The following is a 20,350-nucleotide window of genomic DNA, read 5'->3' as shown; positions in this document are numbered from 1 at the left end:
GCAGGGTTCTGTCAGGCTGTCATAGTGAAGTGAAGGGGACCTTTCTGGATCAGTGCATTTGCCTGACAGGCTGTGAGTACTGCAGCAAGTACTGTCTGCTAATGTGAGCTTGTTCTGTAGGACATGGCGAAGCTTCCTCTCTTTTCCTGGAATTGTCCCCAAAGAGAGTTCCTTCCTTTGTATGTTCGCTCATTCGTCTTACAAGAAAGGAACAGCATATATCTGATTCCTTCTCAACATGCTTGTGTTAGCTCTCAGACCCGCAAATGCATCTAAGCTTTGCAGAAAGGTCATAGTGCTATAATACTAGGGCTTCGTAGAAAATGATAGATTGCCAGCTTTCATGGCTTTAGGTACTTTCATGTAGATTCATGGGCAAAATAATTTCCTGGAACTGCTGTGGTGTGCACTACTTGTTTAATGTTTGCTGAATAATTTCTATTTCTATTTATTTTATTTATTTATTAAATTTCTATACTGCCCTTCATCTGAAAATCACTTGCTGTTTCCAATATATAAACGCAAAAATGCACAACATAGTAACAAACAAAAGCAATATCCCTTCCCATCCAGTTTAAAAGGCCATAAATTGTTTAATTAGCCATAGGCCTGGGAGAAGAATGTTTTTGCCTTACACGTAAAGATATGTAAGGAAGGTACCAGGTGAGCCTCCCTTGGGAGACCATTCCACAAGTGGGGAGCTACCACAGAAAAGGCCCGTTCATGTGTTGCCACTTTCCAGACCTCTCGTTGAGGAGGCACATGAAAAAGGGCCTCAGAGGATGATCTCAGTCTTGGTTCATATGGAGAGAGGACATTCTTGAGGCATTGCGGTCCTGAGCCATTTTAGACTTTATAGGTCAAAACCAGCACTTTGAATTGGGCCCAGAAACTAATTGGCAGCCAATACAGCCGGGTCAGGATTGGTTTTATATGCTCAAACTGTCTTGCCCTAATGAGAAGCCTGGCCACTGAATTCTGCACCAGCTGAAGTTTCCAAACCATCTCCAGAGGCAGCCCTATGTATAATGTGTTACAGTGATCTAACCTAGAGGTTACCAGAGCATAGACGACAGACATTAGGCTATCCCTGTCAAGATAGGGGTGCTCCAGTGTCTCCAGCTGAAACTGATGGAAGGCACTCCAAGCCACGAATGCCATCTGAGCCTCAAGCAACAGCAATGGATCTAAAAGGTCCCCCAAGCTGCATACCCACTCTTTCAGACGGAGTACAACCCCATCAAGTGTAGGCAACCTCCCAGCCATCCCGTGTAGGGAACCACCCACTAACAGTTCCTCAGTCTTCTGTGGACTGAGCTTCAGTGAGGCAGGCAGTAAACAAGCAGAATCTCCAATCTGTCCCAATTGCCCAGGGCCAGGAACACACACTCTAGATCTCCCCCCCCCCCCAACTGGACAGAAAGTTTGAAGGGGGAGAGAGAATCTCTATAGACCACAGCAACTCCCCCTCCCTGATACTGCACTGAATACACAGGGGAGCACCCAGGTCTCAGTGATACAGACCAGATTGGCCTCCTCATCCATAATCAGATCATGAGTGAGCGAGGTCTTCTCAGAGTTGAGCTGGCATTCAGCAACAGCAGCCACAGGTTGGATGAGAGGCTGGCACACAGGCAGACCATAGAAATGATAAGGAATTTGGAAAAACATAGGAAGCTACTTCATACCACGCTGGACAATTTGTCAATCTATCTCAACTCTGCAACTCATAGGCGGAGATCTTCCTCGTCACTAGTTACCTGCTTGTAAGAACATAAGAAGAGCCAATGACCCATCTGATCCAGTATCCTGTTCTTGCAGAGGCCAACCCAAAAGCAAGACCTTCATGCAACAGTATTCACAGCAAGTGCCTTGGGCCGTGGAAGCAGAACATAGCCATCCTAGCTAGTAGCCGTTGATAGTTTCTTTCAACTGGAGACTCCGGGAATTGTACTTATGCCTTTCTGCATATAAAGCACATCCTTTACAACTGAACTATGAATTGATGGTTCATCAATCGTTAATTGTAAAAGAACAGGGTAAAAATTACATTCATTTCGGAGGATGGGCAGGACTGAAATTCAACAAATATATTCTTACCCTCCCAACATGATGTGGTAGAGTCCCATTGTGTTCTTCGATAATATGCATTTTATTCCAGATCCACTCTCTCTTTATGCGCTTGTTAATATTGCTGTTAACAGCAGTCCTTGTGAAATCTTCTCCATGAGCACTAGTGGGAACCAGCGTCAAAGAAAGAAGGAGAAGGCAGCATCTTGCCATCTCTGTGGAAGAAAGCCCTGTAAAGCAATACAAACAATGACTACAGATGTTGTTGGGATCTTTCCAATGAAACTCTCCCCATGCACCTGAAGGCCTATCTTGTCTAGCATCCAGCTTCCAACAATGGCCAATCAGATGCCTCTGGGAAGCAGGGCATGAGGACAATAGCCCTCTCACACTGTTGCTCCCTAGTAGCTGCCATTCAGTAGCATGCCACCTCTAAGTTTGGTGGTACAGTGGTACCACAGGTTACAGATGCTTCAGGTTACAGACACTTCAGGTTACAGACTCCGTTAACCCAGAAATAGTGCTTCAGGTTAAGAACTTTGCTTCAGGATGAGAACAGAAATCACGTGGCAGCGGTGTGGTGGCAGCGGGAGGCCCCATTAGCTAAAGTGGTACTTCAGGTTAAGAACAGTTTCAGGTTAAGAACGGACCTCCAGAACGAATTAAGTTCTTAACCTGAGGTACCACTGTAGTATATCACCACCAAAACTAGTAGCCAATGATAGCCTCCTCATCCTTGAACTTTTCTACCCATCCCTTACAACTATCCATTGGGTGGCAATCACCACATATTCCGCAGAAAATTCCAAAAGAGCCTTCAAGCAGATTTTCTATCTGCCTTGCCCCACTCCCCCTGCCTGGGAAGAAGAAGAAGAGTTTGGATTTGATATCCCGCTTTATCACTACCCGAAGGAATCTTAAAGCGGCTAACAATCTCCTTTCCCTTCCTCCCCCACAACAAACACTCTGTGAGGTGAGTGGGGCTGAGAGACTTCAGAGAAGTGTGACTGGCCCAAGGTCACCCAGCAGCTGCATGTGGAGGAGCGGAGACGCGAACCCGGTTCCCCAGATTACGAGACTACCGCTCTTAACTACTACACCACACTGGCTCTCACTGACCCTTATAAGGCAAAGCTGCTGCTTAAGTATTTCTTTTTGACAGGAACACAGATATGCTGGGTTTTGAATACTTTTGAAATGTTAAGATTTTGCTTTGAATCGTATCACTTTTGCATTTGCATTATTGTATTTGCATGTATTTGTTTACTCTTTCTGAGCTGCCTTGATGGCCTTTTTTTGGTCAAAAGGCAGCATATAAATAAACAGCAATGTAAAATAGCAAAGGGTGTGTGGTATTTTAGGCAGCTTTTTTGGGAAAACAGCCTACAAACAATCAATTTAACTGAACTAATAACTAAATATATTACATTAAGAGAAGAAACCGAAGCACAAGTCTCTCACCTGCCATCTTTCTGCACCTCTTGGCAATGTCTGAACCAGCCTGGAGTTTTACGGGCCTCCAAAGTCTGATGGTTCAACATGAAGGGCCATAAACAGAGTGAGGACACACTGAAATCAGTTAATTGAAGGGACGTGAAATTTGTGGGTGGTGAGCTATTGTGGGCCTCCAACTGCCATCAGGCTCAGCTAGCATGACCAGTGCTAAGAAATGAAGAGAGCTGTAGTCAGCAATATCTGGAGGACCCTGGTATATCACAATACATCTAAATACTATGGGAGCCTTTATTCTTGGGATTACCTTAACCTGCCCAGATTTTGATGAATCATGGGTGTGATGGGGTTGCAGCTGCATTGTTTTATCAGGTGTGGAAGTGGTGGTCTATCTAAGCTCACATCACTGCATTCTCATTCCAAACATGCCTGATACCAGGTGACATTTATTGATTATAATTTATGAAACACCACCTCAGGGCCAGTCCTATAATTAGGCACAGTGAGGTGTCTGCCTCAGGCAGTTGATGCTGGGCACTGGTGGCTTTGAGTTGTGTGTAGGACATGCTCAACTCAAGGGGGAGATGAGCAGGTTGTGTAGACAGTACTGAACTAGATGAACCAATGTTCTGACCCCAAAAACGGCAGCTTCCCTGCATCATTGAAAAGATGGCTACAGTACTTCTCGTCTGCCCCTTTCCTTCCATTTCATTCACATTCTTTCTTTTTACACTCCGAAAACTTGCAAAGGGTTTCACTTCCTCCAAGTGCTTTTTTGAGCAGACTTTGTGTCGCCAGATAAAATACATTTGTCTCTTCTTGACTTTTGGGAACTGGATTGTCAGCCCCTTCTTCCCTGGAACAGTTTGCTTGCTGAAGCCAATATACCATTTCTCTTGAGGTTTTCCAAACCAGCCACAAGATTCCTCTAATATTACAACGTTTGCATCATGAGCAAAAAGTTTGGAACTTGCATGTTTCCACTTGCAAATCCCTTCTTGCCAGTAATTTGAGAACACAGGAAGCTGGCTTGTACTCTGGGCCCCTGCATATTGGTGTTCTGTTGCAGTGGGTATATTCTGCAACATGTCACTGACACAGTAGAGAACCAGCGGTGGATTTATCCTGCTCTAGTTTGTTCTGCAACACTTCCCCAATGCTATTGCATTATTGCTGTCTGGAGGAGTTGTAGCATAACAAACGTGGGGCAACCCCCTCCCCCCCATATCTGTGGTATAAAAAGTTACGGGATCTCAGTAGAAAGTTATCAGATATGCACTGATTTGAAGTGAATCAGTCTGATCGTCCCTAAAGGTTTGCAGGTGCAAATAGTATTAAAAACAGGATCATGTCATTAGTAAAAATAATCATGAATGTGCAGTAGAAAGAAAGTCTGGAAGGGCCCTGAATCAGGCTACTGGTCCACCTACATTGTTATTGGCTGCAGTGGAGGTGGGGAACATTTCTCAGCCCAATGACTGCATTTCCTCATAGGCAGCCTTCTGGGGGGGCACATGCCAGTGGTGGGCAAAAGTGGGCGAAGCAATGGATGGGACTCCTAACTTTGTACAGTAGGGTACATTCCAGTCATGCAAAAGTCCCCCCCCCTTGCTTGCCTGAATAGAGATGTGTTATCACAGTCCATGGACACTTTCCAGCCAGGCAAAAATACTCAGAGGGCATGGAGCAGGACAAATGAGGGCTATGGCCTGGGGAGAATCCCAAGGGCCACACCGAGAACCCTGGAGGGCCACATGCTGTCCTCAGGCGTCAGGTTCCCCACTCTCATCTACAGTGACAGATAGCAACCTTCCAAGGTTTCAGAGTTTCCCATCTCTGCCTGAAGATTAGAACAACTGAACCTAAGACTTTTTAAAAAACAAACACACACAAAAAAACACATGAGCTCTGCCACTGAGCTGGGAGTCCTTGCTGGATCAAATTAAAGACCTGTTTCATTCAGGGCAGGACTCATCATATCATGAACCACACTGACAGCAGCCCAATGACCCATCTAGTCCAGAATCCTGTTCTCTCGGTGGCCAACCCAATGCCTATGGGAAACCCACAAGCAGGACATGAACTTAACACTGCTCTCCCCTCCTGTGGTTTCCAGCAACTGGTATTCAGAGATTTGACAGTGGAAGTAGAACATGGCCATCAGGATTTGTAACCATTGATAGCCTTACAGTGGTACCTCGCAAGACGAATGCCTCGCAAGACAAAAAACTCGCTAGACGAAAGGGTTTTTTGTTTTTTGAGCTGCTTCGCAAGACGATTTTCCCTATGGGCTTGCTTCGCAAGACGGAAACGTCTTGCAAGTTTGTTTCCTTTTTCTTAACACCATTAATACAGTTGCGACTTGACTTCAAGGAGCAACTCATAGAACGCGGTGTGGTAGCCTTTTTTGAGGTTTTTAAAGACTTTGGTGATTTTTGAAGCTTTTCCAAAACTTTCCCGACACCGTGCTTCGCAAGACGAAAAAAACTGCAAGACGACAAAACTCGCGGAACGAATTAATTTCGTCTTGCGAGGCACCACTGTATTCTCAAGTTCAGTTCCTCATGTTTCCACATCATTTTGCAATTTTTCCTTTTAAATGTCCTCATGAAAATTCACCAGTATTTTAGTGCAAATTTCACCTGATAAACACGTTTGTCTATAATTTTTCCTGATATACAATTTTTTGCAGAGCTATTTCCCTGAATATAACGCATCTCTGTATATTATTTCCCACAAATATATGCAACCCAGACACATTTTACCATAGCATACGCATTTTTGTTTACATTACTTGGCTGGAAACTGCATTCCAAAATTTGGAGAAATGCAAATTTCAAAATATGGCTGTATTTTAGTGTATGTGTTATTTTAGAAAGTGTGAACAAGGTAAGTTTGCCTTTATTTGTGAACTGAATTGAATTTCCCCCTCCATCCCTATACAGAGATGAGCAAAACAAAGACTATTCTATAGTCTTGTATGGGTGAGGGTTGGGAAAGGTATGCTGGTATTATAAAAGACACAGAATGAGGTTGTGGATCATGCCCTGAATCTACATATGATGGGCACCACACTTGATTAGTTTCCATTTATGCATGGTTACAATCTCATCTACCAATCTAGTGTTGACAGAGGATTTGGATAATGAGTGAATATTACTTCAGTAAGTGAAGCCTCATGATACTCAGCTAAAAGAGATAATAAAGACACTTTCAGATATATGTGCTTTTTTCTTCACCACAAGGCATCTATGACTGGATGAGCAATGCATTTATGTTATATAGACAAAGGGCTTTATTGCAACTCCTAACATAAATAGAATGCTATTACTGGAAGAAACCAATTTTCTGCTTGCATTTACAAAGGAGTTTGATGTTTTTTTTTTCATTGAAAGAGTCCTTTCAGTTTTTGGGTTTTTTTTAATGTAAGGATACATTTTGTAATGTTGGAAGGTTCTTATTTTCAGAAGTTCCCAAGCATTTTAACTAAGGCGGGTGTGTGTGTCTTAAATAGTGTTTTGTCTTGCTTTCTGTCTCTAACTTTCACTAGGCTGAAATTAGGGACACTTGATATGACTTTTCTTTGGTTCATTTTTATGGATCAGGGCATCAATCTTGCTTGTGTTATATTGAAGTATCAACCTCTCAGTGACCCCCTTACCCTGCTTGTGATGTAGAATGAAACATCAGGCTTTTTGACTGATTGCAAGGAAGCATATACTGATAAACTATTTCGCCACCAGGAAAACCTGCTAATCAGTTTCCTCAGGCATTTGTAAGTTGGATTTCAAACAAACACCGATTCCATTTAAGGCTTAATTGATAACACTTAGAAATAGTAAGATAAAGCTTGTTTTGCCCGAACGTATGAATTTGCCCTGCTCACCTCCATAGACACCATGATAATCTTGAGGAACAATCATTAAACTTTATAGTTGTAAGGAATCTTTTCCTGTCCCCTTTTCCAAGTCAGCACTTTCCCTCCCATTTTACATGCAAGTATATGAGACCCCAAATCATGTTCAAGGACAGGTTTTGCACAGGTTAGGGCAGCACCCTAAAGCTCTAACAATTTCCACCCCACTTCACACCCCTCTGAGTTTTAGCACTCTGCTGGAGATCAGACCAAGGAAAGGGCGAGATCTCTATTAGAATCATAGAATCATAGAGTTGGAAGAGACCACAAGGGCCATCGAGTCCAACCCCCTGCCAAGCAGGAAACACCATCAGAGCACTCCTGACATATGGTTGTCAAGCCTCTGCTTAAAGACCTCCAAAGAAGGAGACTCCACCACACTCCTTGGCAACAAATTCCACTGTCGAACAGCTCTTACTGTCAGGAAGTTCTTCCTAATGTTTAGGTGGAATCTTCTTTCTTGTAGTTTGGATCCATTGCTCCGTGTCCACTTCTCTGGAGCAGCAGAAAACAACCTTTCTCCCTCCTCTATGTGACATCCTTTTATATATTTGAACATGGCTATCATATCACCCCTTAACCTCCTCTTCTCCAGGCTAAACATGCCCAGCTCCCTTAGCCGTTCCTCATAAGGCATCGTTTCCAGGCCTTTGACCATTTTGGTTGCCCTCCTCTGGACACGTTCCAGTTTGTCAGTGTCCTTCTTGAACTGTGGTGCCCAGAACTGGACACAGTACTCCAGGTGAGGTCTGACCAGAGCAGAATACAGTGGCACTATTACTTCCCTTGATCTAGATGCTATACTCCTATTGATGCAGCCCAGAATTGCATTGGCTTTTTTAGCTGCTGCGTCACACTGTTGGCTCATGTCCAGTTTGTGGTCAACCAAGACTCCTAGATCCTTTTCACATGTACTGCTCTCAAGCCAGGTGTCCCCCATCTTGTATTTGTGCCTCTCATTTTTTTTGCCCAAGTGCAATACTTTACATTTCTCCCTGTTAAAATTCATCTTGTTTGTTTTTGCCCAGTTCTCTAATCTGTCAAGGTCATTTTGAAGTGTGATCCTGTCCTCTGGGGTGTTAGGCACCCCTCCTATTGCCTGACAAGGTGATGGTTTCAGAGGTGAGAGCTTAATTCTCACAGATATAGAAATCTTCATTCTGACTTTTGGTCCAGAGCCTCCTAGATAAGGTATAATCTTGCCTCTATCCTTATTTTTCATGAGTCCCATAACACACGTCATGTTCACTCTCTATGCTTATGCCTCTTAGGATCCTAAGGTCTTTTATCTTTAAGCGGGAGTGCTAGGAATGTAGCTACAGTAAAATGCTGCCATGGTGTATATGTCTATGTTTATCTCACATGGTTTACTGTCTCTGTAGTACGCCTACTCTCTTTTCCTTGTAATAATTCTTTTGTTAGTTCTTGCTGTGGAAAGTTCTTTTTTTGGGTATAAGGGTTGGAATACTCACACTTTTAGAACAATGCACCTTTGTCTCCACATACAACACTCTGTTTCGCATCAAAAAGGGTATGTTAGGGTTCTTATGCAACCTGGGCATGTATGAGGGTTCAGAATAAACATATAACAGGACATTTGGGATATACTGTATGTATCCAGAAGGCCATCAACTGACTAGGAAATTGCTGTGTTAAGTAAATTTTCTGGAACACCATGCCAAGGAGCAAAGAAACTCTTACTACACTTCTGCACCTCATCTGTATCCTCTCCCCCAACCAAAATCTTCTGTCAGCTTTTATACATGCAACTTTCTTCAGTCCCCTTCTCCATTCACGATGCCAGAGATCTGGTAGTGCTTTCATTCATGATCAGGTGATCTCAAAGATTGACTCTTATCATGTGCTTTACAAGAAGTTGCCATTGAAGGCGGTTCAGAAGCTAGCGTTAGTACAATGACTAGCCTTGATTGTGTTTTACTATGAACTTGAGCAACTACCTTATTGTATTAGTGTTGTGTGGGGAGTGGCTAGGCTATATGCCTGAGTCCCTTCTAATTCCTGGATCCAACAAGGATTCAATTGCTGAAATAGGCAGGCCAGCTTCCTGGTGAGGTAATGGTCTAAGTATGTGCCATTAAGATGGCAAAGGAAGTGTCTCTATGACACAAGGGAAATGGGTACCTCACTCCCCCAGCTGGCTTGTAGTTAGAAAGACAAAAGTCCCAGCTTAGGTGTGTGCAAGCTAGAGGCTAAAAGCAGGTTGGGCAGCTGAGAGACAGAGTCATGCCTGATTTCTCCTGGGATCCAAGGCTGTGGTTATGGGAGAAGCAAGAACTTCTTGGGGTGTTAATGTTGCATGTTGAGACCTTTAAACCTTCCCCTTAAATAAATTCAGACAAGACTCAAATTTTGGTTTGGTTTTTTGGCAGAATTTAGGCCACAACTTTATTGATTACAGCAAGTGAGTGGTTGCATAGGCTCTGGTTCGACTAGCTCCCTGCACCATTGCAGGTAGTGCTGACCCAGCATAGGTGAGCCTAGGGTGAACACCTGGATAAGCGGAAGGCTGGGAACAGGCTATCTCCGCCACCCAAATGCCCCCTGGACTCAGGCACAGGTACAATGCCCTCAAAGGGTTGACCAAATCATTGAGTCCCTGGATTCCTTTAACAGAATACCCTTCACATAGGGATGGCGAGAGCGTTCCCCCATCCCTATCACCTGAACCAGAGCCTATCCACAACCTTACAAGTTGTGATGATTTGCTACGTGGCAGGCGAAACCCAAATGGCACCATCCAACCAGCCAAGTGGGGAAAATTCCTGCCGTGCCCCTATCCCAACAACAGACAACACACGATGGCATAACAAGGTCAAGCGCACAGTCCTAAATATAGGGAGAGGTGGATGGGTGTTCCGATGCATGCACCGAAAGAGGAAGCTCTGGGTCACATGCATAGGTATATATAGGTCCCTTGATCCGTTTAGCTTGCATCCCATTGGCCTGATTAAACCCAGCATCAAGGGACGTACCAATTGGGTGTTGTGGCTATTCAATCAAACCCATCCACAACACAGGGTTTGGTTGCCAGGTCTCACCGCAACACGTGCCCTTTTTAAGGGAGGACCCGATCTGTGAGCCCCTTCATTGTAGGCTCAGGCTGTAAATATGTGCAAATAAACCATATATCCTAAAGACACCACAGTATTTGCTGTCCCTCATTCCAAGGAAACCAAACAATACACACAGACACTTGCATCTCTCTAGAAGCATTCCACCTTGGTCGGTGGTGAGAATTCCAAGCCACATCTCAAGTAAAGAAGTGGACTATTGAGAAGCCCTTGATCTGTGGTCCTTTACCACAGAGAGTGACATATCCAACCTTTATCAGAGATTCACTAGGCACCCTGTTAATCAAGCATTCATCCTGATTTGCTTGCCCAAGGCTTACACAGAAGTTGTACTATATCCGGTCTTTATTGAGCGCTCATTATGATTTGTTTGCTGCAACGTTATATGACAATGAGCAGTCATCCTGATTTGCCTGCATGGTGCTTACAGTCTTCTCATTAACTGAATGAATTGTTTACAGCAGTCACAGATCAATAAAATTAGATGCACAAATGAAACATATGACTAGTTAAAACAATTAAAAGCAGATGCATTTACAGTCTCCATTTTTCCTTCTTCCTCTCTCTCAAGCAGCCAGCAGAAAATTTCTTCTGATCCTCACTGAAGTCAGAATTTATTTATTTATTTATTTATTGCAACTTCTCAGTGATTTAGAGGAAATATCCCATAAGCAAAACAGGAGATCTTCAGGAGATCTTCCATGAAGAATTCTTATTAGAGGGAGAATCAGCCTCTCTCTACATTCACTATACAGGCTGTAGCACAATCAATTGTTCATCACCCACTGTTCAGCATATTTCTGTCACTTTCCTAACTGCAAAAGTCCTTTTTTAAAAGTGGAACTGTTGCCCCAGGATGACTGAACACTCCACTTTAAGTGCTCAAAACTAAGCTCCATTGCAAAATAATGAAAGTCTAGAGGCAACCCTGGAAAGAAGATTCTGTATCACGCCTTCCAGGGTTACAACAGTGACTATTTTGATTTCAGTCTCCGGTTACTGAGTTCTTATTACTGCCACATTATTTCTCTCCAGCTTCCACATCAGGCATGTCTGATTAGCTCATAATTATGGACCATCAAAAGTTACGAAGAAAACATCATCTAGTTCTCTGTGTGCATTAAAGGAACCTTTAGTTATTTAAAAATTACTAGAGGTAATTATTTCTACCTTTGACCAAAAAGGGTCATTCCTGATATAGGCATACAACATTCATGCAAGGTCTATTTTAAAACAGGCAAAAAAGGAAATAAAGGCATTAAAAATGAGAAATGGCAATACCTTATCCTGTTGCTTCTGCTAGAGAATTACACCCACCAGATGAGTTATAGTGCCTTTGGACTTTGAAGCAACAGCAGAAATGGTCATCTTAGTTCATTCCATAAAATGCTGCACTAAGCAGTTTTGCACTTATCACAACATGTCAAAAAAGTTCAAGGCACCTTAGATTCCTTTTGGTTAGCTCTCTGCCCCTGCACCCCAAATAAAACAGAGCTTACAATTTGAAAATGGAACACTGTCTTGATCAAAGTTCTGGTGGGCCACTGTAAGAAGAGGATACTGAGCTAGAGGAGCCTTTGGCCTAATTAAACAGGGTTCTTATGTTTTCATTGATCCATGAACCTAAGGAATTGAGATGGAAGGAATTGGCAGTTTTGATTCTCCTGGTTTCTCATTTTTCCAACCTTAAATTTGGTTCTCTGCATTTCTGCAGCAATTTACACATTTTCTTTTAAAATATCCTCATAAAAATTATTAAGCATTTTAGTTCAAATTTCTCCTAATAAATACATTTTGTATGCAGTTTTGAATAATGTACACATTTTTGCAAGCAAGTTTTCCAAATGTAATGTATGTAATTTTCATCAACATACTCATTTTTATGCCTACTTTTACCTAATATATACATTTTTGTAAACACTGGTTGGTTGGAAAATTGCATTACAAAGTTTGAATAAGTGCAAATTTCAATGGAAGGCTATGTTTCACTTTTCATAGTATTTAGGAAAGTGCAAATGTGATAAATTCTGCTTATAATGTGAACTGAATTAAATTTCTCTGCAAGGCCTGAAGAAAGAAAGACAAAACCTCTCTGTTCCTTCCTCCTCAAATTCTACTATTTTTGTTCAGTTTTGCTCAGTAAAATGATATCAGGTATTTTCTCTCTGGACTTTGTGTTAATTAAATGACTTTGCTAACAGATAGAACAGGGGAAAGTATTTTTTAATGTTAAACCTTCAATGTGTTTTTGAGGTCCAGATTCACCCAACCCTATCCATGTGTTTGAAACTGGGAAGAGTTGCATGATCTCAGGGATGGATCTAAATGTGTGGCCCTGTTGTACCCATGTTGCTTCATGAGTACATAAATATGACCTAGCAAAGGAAATGCCTATACTATGTTGTAAACTAGCTATGAGTGGCCTCATAGCTTTAATTACTTTATGATCACACAGTTGCTTTTAGTTTTACTTATTTCAGCAGGAAACGCTTTTCACATTCAGATCCTTAACAGAACCTGTGCTTATTAGGATTTCTTGGCCTGGATGATGGTGTTGAGAGCGAGCTAGAAAAAGATACAACATTTACAGTTTGGCACAGAGCTGACAGAGGGTAACAGCCAACAGTTTGCAAGCCGCTTACTGTTCATGAGATCACATTGTTTTGCATCTCCACCCACTTTGAGTTCTTTTTGGCACCCAAGAGCTCTGAGCACAGCAAAAAGTGTGCTGAGTGCCAGGAAGAAAGTTCATAGCTGGAGTGGCTTTGTAAAATAGTTCTACAAAACCGATCTTTTGAAAGGGAGTGGTTAGTCTGTAACAACCACATATCACCATTCACGAAGGTTCTTCAGGAGTAGGGATGGGGAAGAAATTGGGTTCAGTTCACATTTAAAGGTGAATTTATCATATCCACACTTTCTGAAACAATACAAGGACTGAAATGTAGTCATCCTTCAAAATTTGCATTTACCTGAATTTTGTGATACACTTGTCCAACCAACCAGTGTTTATGAAACTGCATATATTAGGGGGAAGCATGCATAAAAATGAAGATATCCATGAAGATAACATAAAAAATGCATTACATTAGAGGAATTTGCTTGCAAAGATGAGTACACTAGGGAAACTGCATACAAAAATGTGTTTATTAGGAGAAATACGCACCAAACTACTGGTGAGTTTTCATGAGGATTAAAAAATAACAATAACTCTCAAATTGCTGGAGAACTGTGGAGAACTGAGTTTAAAATTTGAAGAATGAGAAACTGTGACCCTGATTCTGCGGACGTGTTCAGTTCCAGCTCTGTGCTGTCAGAAGGTTTCCATCAGCTGACTGGGAAGTGAGGAATGGGCAGAGGATGGCCAGATGGCTGGCTTCCTGCAGATGGCAGAAGAATGGAAACTCCAGTGATTTCAATGGATACTATGGGAGACCTAAAGGTCACGCTATTCTATCCCTGGCAAGACAAAGACAATGGATTAATGTAGCTTGGGTAGGGATCGGGCAGGGAATTCAGGTTTGTTCTAATTTTAGCGAGAAGCTACTAAATTGAAGACAGAAGTGCCTGGCGCGCTCTGGTCCATGGGGTCACGAAGAGTCGGACACGACTAAATGACTAAACAACAACAACAACAACTAAATTCACATTTCTCAAAACAATATGTGAACTGAAATGCAGGGATCCTTCAAAATTCACCCTCTGAATTTTGTGGTGTGTTTCTTGAGCCAAATGACGTGTACAAAAATGAATATATTAGGGGAAATAGAAATAATAACGTGCAAAATGCATGAAATTAGGGGAAACTGCTAGTAGAAACATGCATATTAGTGAAATCTTGCATAAATGAACTAAAATGATGGAAAATTTTCATGTGAGAACTAAGAGCTAAGAGAACCAAAACTGGCAGATTCATCCAGCAGGGCTCTCCTGATGTTCTTATGTCCTGCTTGCCAGCTTCCCATTGGTGGTTATGAGAGCAGAATGCTGGACTAGATAGGCCTCTGGTCTAATCTAGCAGGCAGTGGTGTATGAGGAGGGCAGGTCAGATTGCAGGAGATCATAGCTCTAGGATTCCCCCCAACCCCAACAGGAAAAAAGTGGGAAGATCTCATTGTCAGTGGTATAGCATTTGCTCCGGGTGCAGAAGGCCCCAAATTCAATCCCCAGCATCTCTAAGCAGGGTTGGGGGCGCTCCCTTGAGAGCACTGCCTGTAGTCAATACTGAGCTAGATGCTTCAACTCAATATAAGATAGTTTCTTAGGAGCACTGATGATCTCCCGTGGAGCACCAGGGTAACTGGTGGAACTTCCTTGAGCCAGCAAATGATAAGGAGGCTTTCACATTTCTCTGTTTGTGTACAGATAAGCATAGAGGAAGTCAGAAAATGGGGGGGGGGGGAATGCTGGATACGCCCTCCTTTTTTCTTTGATGGGGTTCCTACTCCTTCTCAGAAGTTATCTTCCTGTATGCATCTGGTGGACTACTGTGAGAACAGAATGCTGGACTAGATAGGCCTGGGTCTGATCCAGCAGGGCTGTTCTTCTTTCCGGGGTGGGGAACCTGTGGCCCCCTGGAGATTGCTTGATTACAATCCCCCTAATCCTTGACCACAGGCCAACAACTTCTGGAGGACCACATGCTCCCTTTTCTTATGCTTTATGTGCTTATGTAGCAAAGACAGGTTGAGTGATACTGGAGTGAAATACTCCACCCAGTGAGAAGTCTGATGTGGCATTTTATTCCAAGTGAAGTTTCTGGGATGCTTAGAGAGGACTGCTTCATGTAGAGTGAATGGAAGAAGTCCATTTTGGGGGTTACTAAAGCATGAATGCTTGTCCCAAAATCTGACCATGGTTATCTGTTTTGGTTGCAATGGTTTGTGCAGTTTGTTCATTAGGGAACTCAAGGCAGCAAACTCAGGACGCATAACAAGCAGTCGTACATCCAGGTACTAACCAAATTCAAACTTGCTTAGGTTCAGCTATTTCATGTTTTTTCAGACTATGCCTAGCTTGAAAAGGAATATGTGTGTGTGTGTGTGTGTGTGTGTGTGTGTGTGTGTGTGTTTCACACCCATTATTCATGTACACCCAGCCAAATCGATTGCATTGTAAGAACCTACCCCCCACCGCTATCACCGCTATCACTTATGCACCATCAAAAAAAGAGGACAAAATAGTATACAGGTCTACATACAATTTGCATATGCCAATGCATATGGAGAGTTAGAAATGGAAAAAACAATTACTGTCATTCAAAAAAGTACCTCCAAAAGCTGCTCACTAGATGAGGCAGAGCCATTATGCTAGCTTCCCAGCAGGTGGGCTACTGTTGCTTACTGAGTGGGTGGAGAGGTCAGCATGGTGTAAAATGCAATCTGGCACTCCTGCTGGTGCGCTTGCACAACGCCCGACTCCCCATCACCTCACCCCTCCTTCTCCTGGGAGGCACAAGCCACCCACATGCTGGAAAGCTGCCATAGCAGCTCTGCCCCACCCATCAAGTCATTTATGAATACCTCTTGCCACAGTGTGGAAGTCTGTGGTCAGGTGACCCCTGTTTGCTATCCAGGTGCTAATTGTTGGTGAGCAACTTAGCAACTTACTCTCCCTTCTTTAAACTGGTGCTGGACTGGACTTTGAGCAATTCAAACAGGCAACTCTTTCAAATAGACAACTGAAGTAGAACATATGGGTACCCTAAAAGGAAGGGGAATGTTTGTAGATTTTCCTGCACTTTGCAGTCAAGTTTGTTGTTCTGCAAGAAAGTCAACCTGCTTCTGCTTTTCCCCCATCTAGCATAAATTAACAAATGCAAACAAACACCCAAATAACATCTCCTCCCTCTGTTGTTGAAGAAGGGCACTCAAATGCCAATTACCACTATGCTAGGAAGCCATGTGATTTCTGTTTTCTTGAGAAGAGAAGAAAGAGAGGGATTTCTCTTTAAATAGTATCTGATGTTCATACAATTCAACTTGGCAAAGGCAATCCATCAAAAATGCCTCCAAAGGTTAAAAAGACTATACAAATCCCTTTACATATATCCTGTTTTCAATTACTCCATTTTGCTTCAACAAAAGCAGGATATGAGGCAAGTCTATTCAGCTTGGCAAAGCTCTTTGCAGACTGTTAACTGTTTAAGTGAAAGTTTACCCCTTGATCTCTTCTGTTATTTTATTTATGGAACCCCAACTTTCCTCCAAAGAGCTCAAGGTGGTGTACAAGGTCTTCTGCGCTTTATCCTCAGGACAAACCTGACTGAGAGAGAGATAGGATGACCAGTTCAAGGTCACCCAGGAGCTTCATGGCTGCTTGAGGATTTGAATCCAGGTCTCAGTTTCTTGACACACAAGGCATTTCCATGCCATCACTCCTTTGGGGTGGCTTTTGATCACGTACCAGCTAATTCAAATTGTGCAATTAAAACTGATTGGCAGCTCTTGTGAAACAGCCCCCACAACCCCCCCATAAACTTTTTGTCATAAGGAAAGCTATAGGAAAACGCCTCAGAAAGTGTGGGATAACACTTGCTCTGACAAATGAACAAATGGTAAACAAATGAGAGCAAATGCTCATTAAGTAGCCAATGATCTCTCTGCAAACAAATCAGGATGGAGGGTCAATAAACAGGTCATCTGGAAGGGACCAGAGTGTGTAGTCCGACCTTTGGGCTCTCCAGGGAATGGAGTAAAATCTCAGGGTGAAGGTTCTGAGTCAAGACTGCTATTTTCTGCCAAGTTTGAGAATGTTTGCCATTTGCTTTTCCCTCTTCCTCCAACCCCATCAGGCTCCACCTCATGACATGGGGCATGGTGAAGATCTTGCCTTGACCTTCCACATGCAATTATTTGCCCCCACAGAACCCCCACTTTGCCCCATTCCACAAGGGCCCCCTTTGATCTGCCAGGTTCCACCACTTTGCTCACAAGCTCTTTGCCCCTTTGCATCTTGGGGTCTGAACATCTGGCAACCCTATTCAATGCATACATGCATCTTCCTGCTCCTACATAAATTAAGTTTCAGACTTGAATCTGTACAGTTTTTGCTATAATCTTCACATGAATGTTTGAAGCCTAAAACAGCTTGGGACTTTGCATACGTGAAACTAACCAGTTATTCCGGGCTGATGTGTGTTCTCATTTCCCAAAACCTGACAAAGTGAATTGCTCATCTGAGAACTAAAAACAAATCAGAACCCTTTTCTCCAAACATATATCAGTTTTTAAAATATATGTATTTAACAATAGAGAAAAGACTGCATAGCTCTTTGCAGTGCTCTAAGTATTTTTTATGCATTTTCTCAGTTGTCATTACAACAGCTCTATAAGGCATTATACTAATATCCTAACACACACATATTTTGTAGGCTGTTTTGTCTAATATTCATATTTTTGTGCAATTTTCCCTAATACAATGCATTTTTGAATATTATTATAACATATAGATGTGTTCTTCTATTATATGCATCTTTGTACATATTTTTTAGGGATAGGAAAACTACATTGCAAAATTCTGGAGAAGAACTGATGTTGAAGACTAGCTGTATTTTTCATTCTCATATTTCAGGAAGTCTGAACCAAATCTCTTCCCTATCCTTTCTGAACCTTAAGTGTGGTGGCTGGGGACCTCTGTCCTGCAAGTCTAAGTAAGCTTTCTAAAGACCATTTTTCCCAAGCTATGCCTACCTATCCTGACATCATATATTTTGTCAGATATGAGGCAGGTAAAGACATGACTCCCTGATGGATTAAAGCAGGGCTTGCAGGTGTCACGCATCAGCTGCTTGGCAGAACCTGAAACCCCCTGAGACTTTGCCCTTTTGACTTGATTTCAAATGAAAACAAGTTTAAAAAGTTTCACCTGGCATCGTGGTGATGTCAAGTGACTGACAAGTTTGACAACCCTGCCCACCTTTCAAAGTGACCAACAAGGCTTGCGAGAGGTCAAGGTCTGGTTTACTAGCCAGACTCAGTTCAACACCCCTGTTTTAGGGAGAGTGCAGCCCGCACCAGAAGAGGCTGAACAGCACTCACTTGGGCAGATGAAACATCTGTTAAGAGCAATTCCATCTTGTCTGGCTTGTGCCTCAGTTTATTGTCCCAAACCAGTAAGATATCAAAGCAAGCTTTCAAGGCCTTTTTATCAATTTTTGATAGAACAGCCAATATATACACATATGTATCTGACTCTGTAAGTCTTATTTCTGATTCATCTACATATGTTCAGCAATAAGCTACAGCCCGTGTTTTCACATATTAGCAGAGTATTTGTTAGAAAGAAAATCTGACACTTTTACAGTAGACAAGTGTCAACGTATACATTATGTTTTTTACATAGAGTGGTACAAAAATATGTTTTACTCATAGCAGACCCAGTGAAATGAACAGACATGACTAGGTTTGGCCCATCAATTACAATAGGCTTACTTTGAGTAAACCTTAATTGAATACTACACATGGTTTGGTGTTATGTGGATGATTTTTGTTAAATAAATAGCTGGTATTGTTTCTCCTGAGCTGGATCAGGACCATGATATGAGGGAAGGGTGGTTTTAAGTCTTTGTTGCTGCTGTGGTCCCAGTCCACTCACCACCCCCCATTCTTTATATTATGGGCCCAGTCTAACTCAGGCTATTTCATTTAACATAAATCAGCTACATGGTGCCGATCCACATGACAAAATTTAAGGCATATATTAGTTCTAAGGCCACACACACAGGATACATTTGAAGCATGCTTATACCACCTGCAGTTCCCTGGCTGCTGAGGTTTGTGAGGAGACAGCTAATCCCCTCACAAAACAATTCCCAGCATGCTTAGCAAACTATGGCTCCTAGCATTCTTTGGGGAAAGCTTTCCTGTCTCTCAAACAGAAACGTTTGCATTAAGGCTCTCCAGGTACACATTGGATAACTGAACGTCTTTCTCTCTCCCACCCCTCAATTTCCTTGTTAAACTTTTATCGGCAGCGGCTTGGGTTCTTGGGACCTGAACATCCTTTCTCAAAAACACAAATCCTCCACTTTGCCATCTGAGATTGTTATGGCAACTCCAGGTAGTCCTCCCCAGCAACGCAGTTTGTGTACAATGGCAGGATCAAGAAAGCTAGCTTGTTGTAAAAGTACATCCTGGACTATTGGACGCTTTAAAGCAGGTGTGGGGAACCTTTGATCCTCTGGATGTTGCTGGACGACACTTCTCACCATCCCTGGCCATTGGCCATGCCTGTTGGGTCCGATGAGAGTTGTAGTTTAGCAACATCTGGAGGGCCAAAGTTCCACCCCAATGTTTTAAAGGGAACCTTAGTCCACCAAACTTTGACAAAGCTGCTTTTAAGTAGCAGATTTAAAAATCTCAAGAACAATTCTCTCTTTCCTCACTCCCCAAAGACCACGTTTCTTACCTGGGCTGGGCTTTATTCCAAATCAGGGAGAATCCGAAATCAGCCTCTAAGCCTCAATTGGATAAAGTAGAGTGAATATAAAGAACTAAGTGAAATCCGTTATTTCACTGCATTAAGCAATACAGGGAGTGTTCAGCTTTACAGTCTCCAAGGTTTCCCAGCTGGGTGTCCGCCTTTTTCCCATCCTGCATCCTGTTATTGTTCCAAGCCTTACTAATGCCAGGGAGAGAAGGGAGTGGAGGAAACCAGATAAAAACTTTTTTTGACTCATTACTGGTTCAACTTACCTTCAGCCAGCTAGTCGCAAAAGAGGCAGCACAGTGGACCGGCCACAGGAGAGGGGTGGGGGTGGGGGAGAGACTTCAGGATCGTTGTCATCATCTAACATCAGTACAATGTAAGAATGGTAACA

The 20,350-nt window shown here is 42.6% G+C and overlaps 1 protein-coding gene across 2 annotated transcripts in view; it reads right to left on the bottom strand.

The window, feature by feature from the left end:
- Positions 1-20,098, bottom strand: part of CDH5 (cadherin 5) — a 32,668-nt gene extending 12,570 nt beyond the window's left edge. The window contains exons 1-3 of one of the 2 annotated variants that reach the window (XM_081018463.1): positions 19,939-20,098; positions 3,532-3,732; positions 2,101-2,300 (exon numbers count right to left, since the gene is read on the bottom strand). In XM_081018463.1, the coding sequence (XP_080874589.1) occupies positions 2,101-2,300; positions 3,532-3,538 (207 nt within the window). In that variant the 5' untranslated portion in view covers positions 3,539-3,732; positions 19,939-20,098. The remainder of the gene's footprint in view (positions 1-2,100; positions 2,301-3,531; positions 3,733-19,938) is intronic. The other variant, XM_081018464.1, reaches the window with a different exon arrangement.
- Positions 20,099-20,350: the final 252 nt, after the last annotated feature.

Source organism: Podarcis pityusensis (genome assembly GCF_964106645.2).
Source record: "Podarcis pityusensis genome assembly, chromosome: 8".
Classification (NCBI taxonomy): Eukaryota; Metazoa; Chordata; class Lepidosauria; order Squamata; family Lacertidae; genus Podarcis; species Podarcis pityusensis.
The sequence above is the reverse complement of the archived record's forward strand: the minus strand, read 5'-3'. Positions and strand labels throughout refer to the sequence as shown.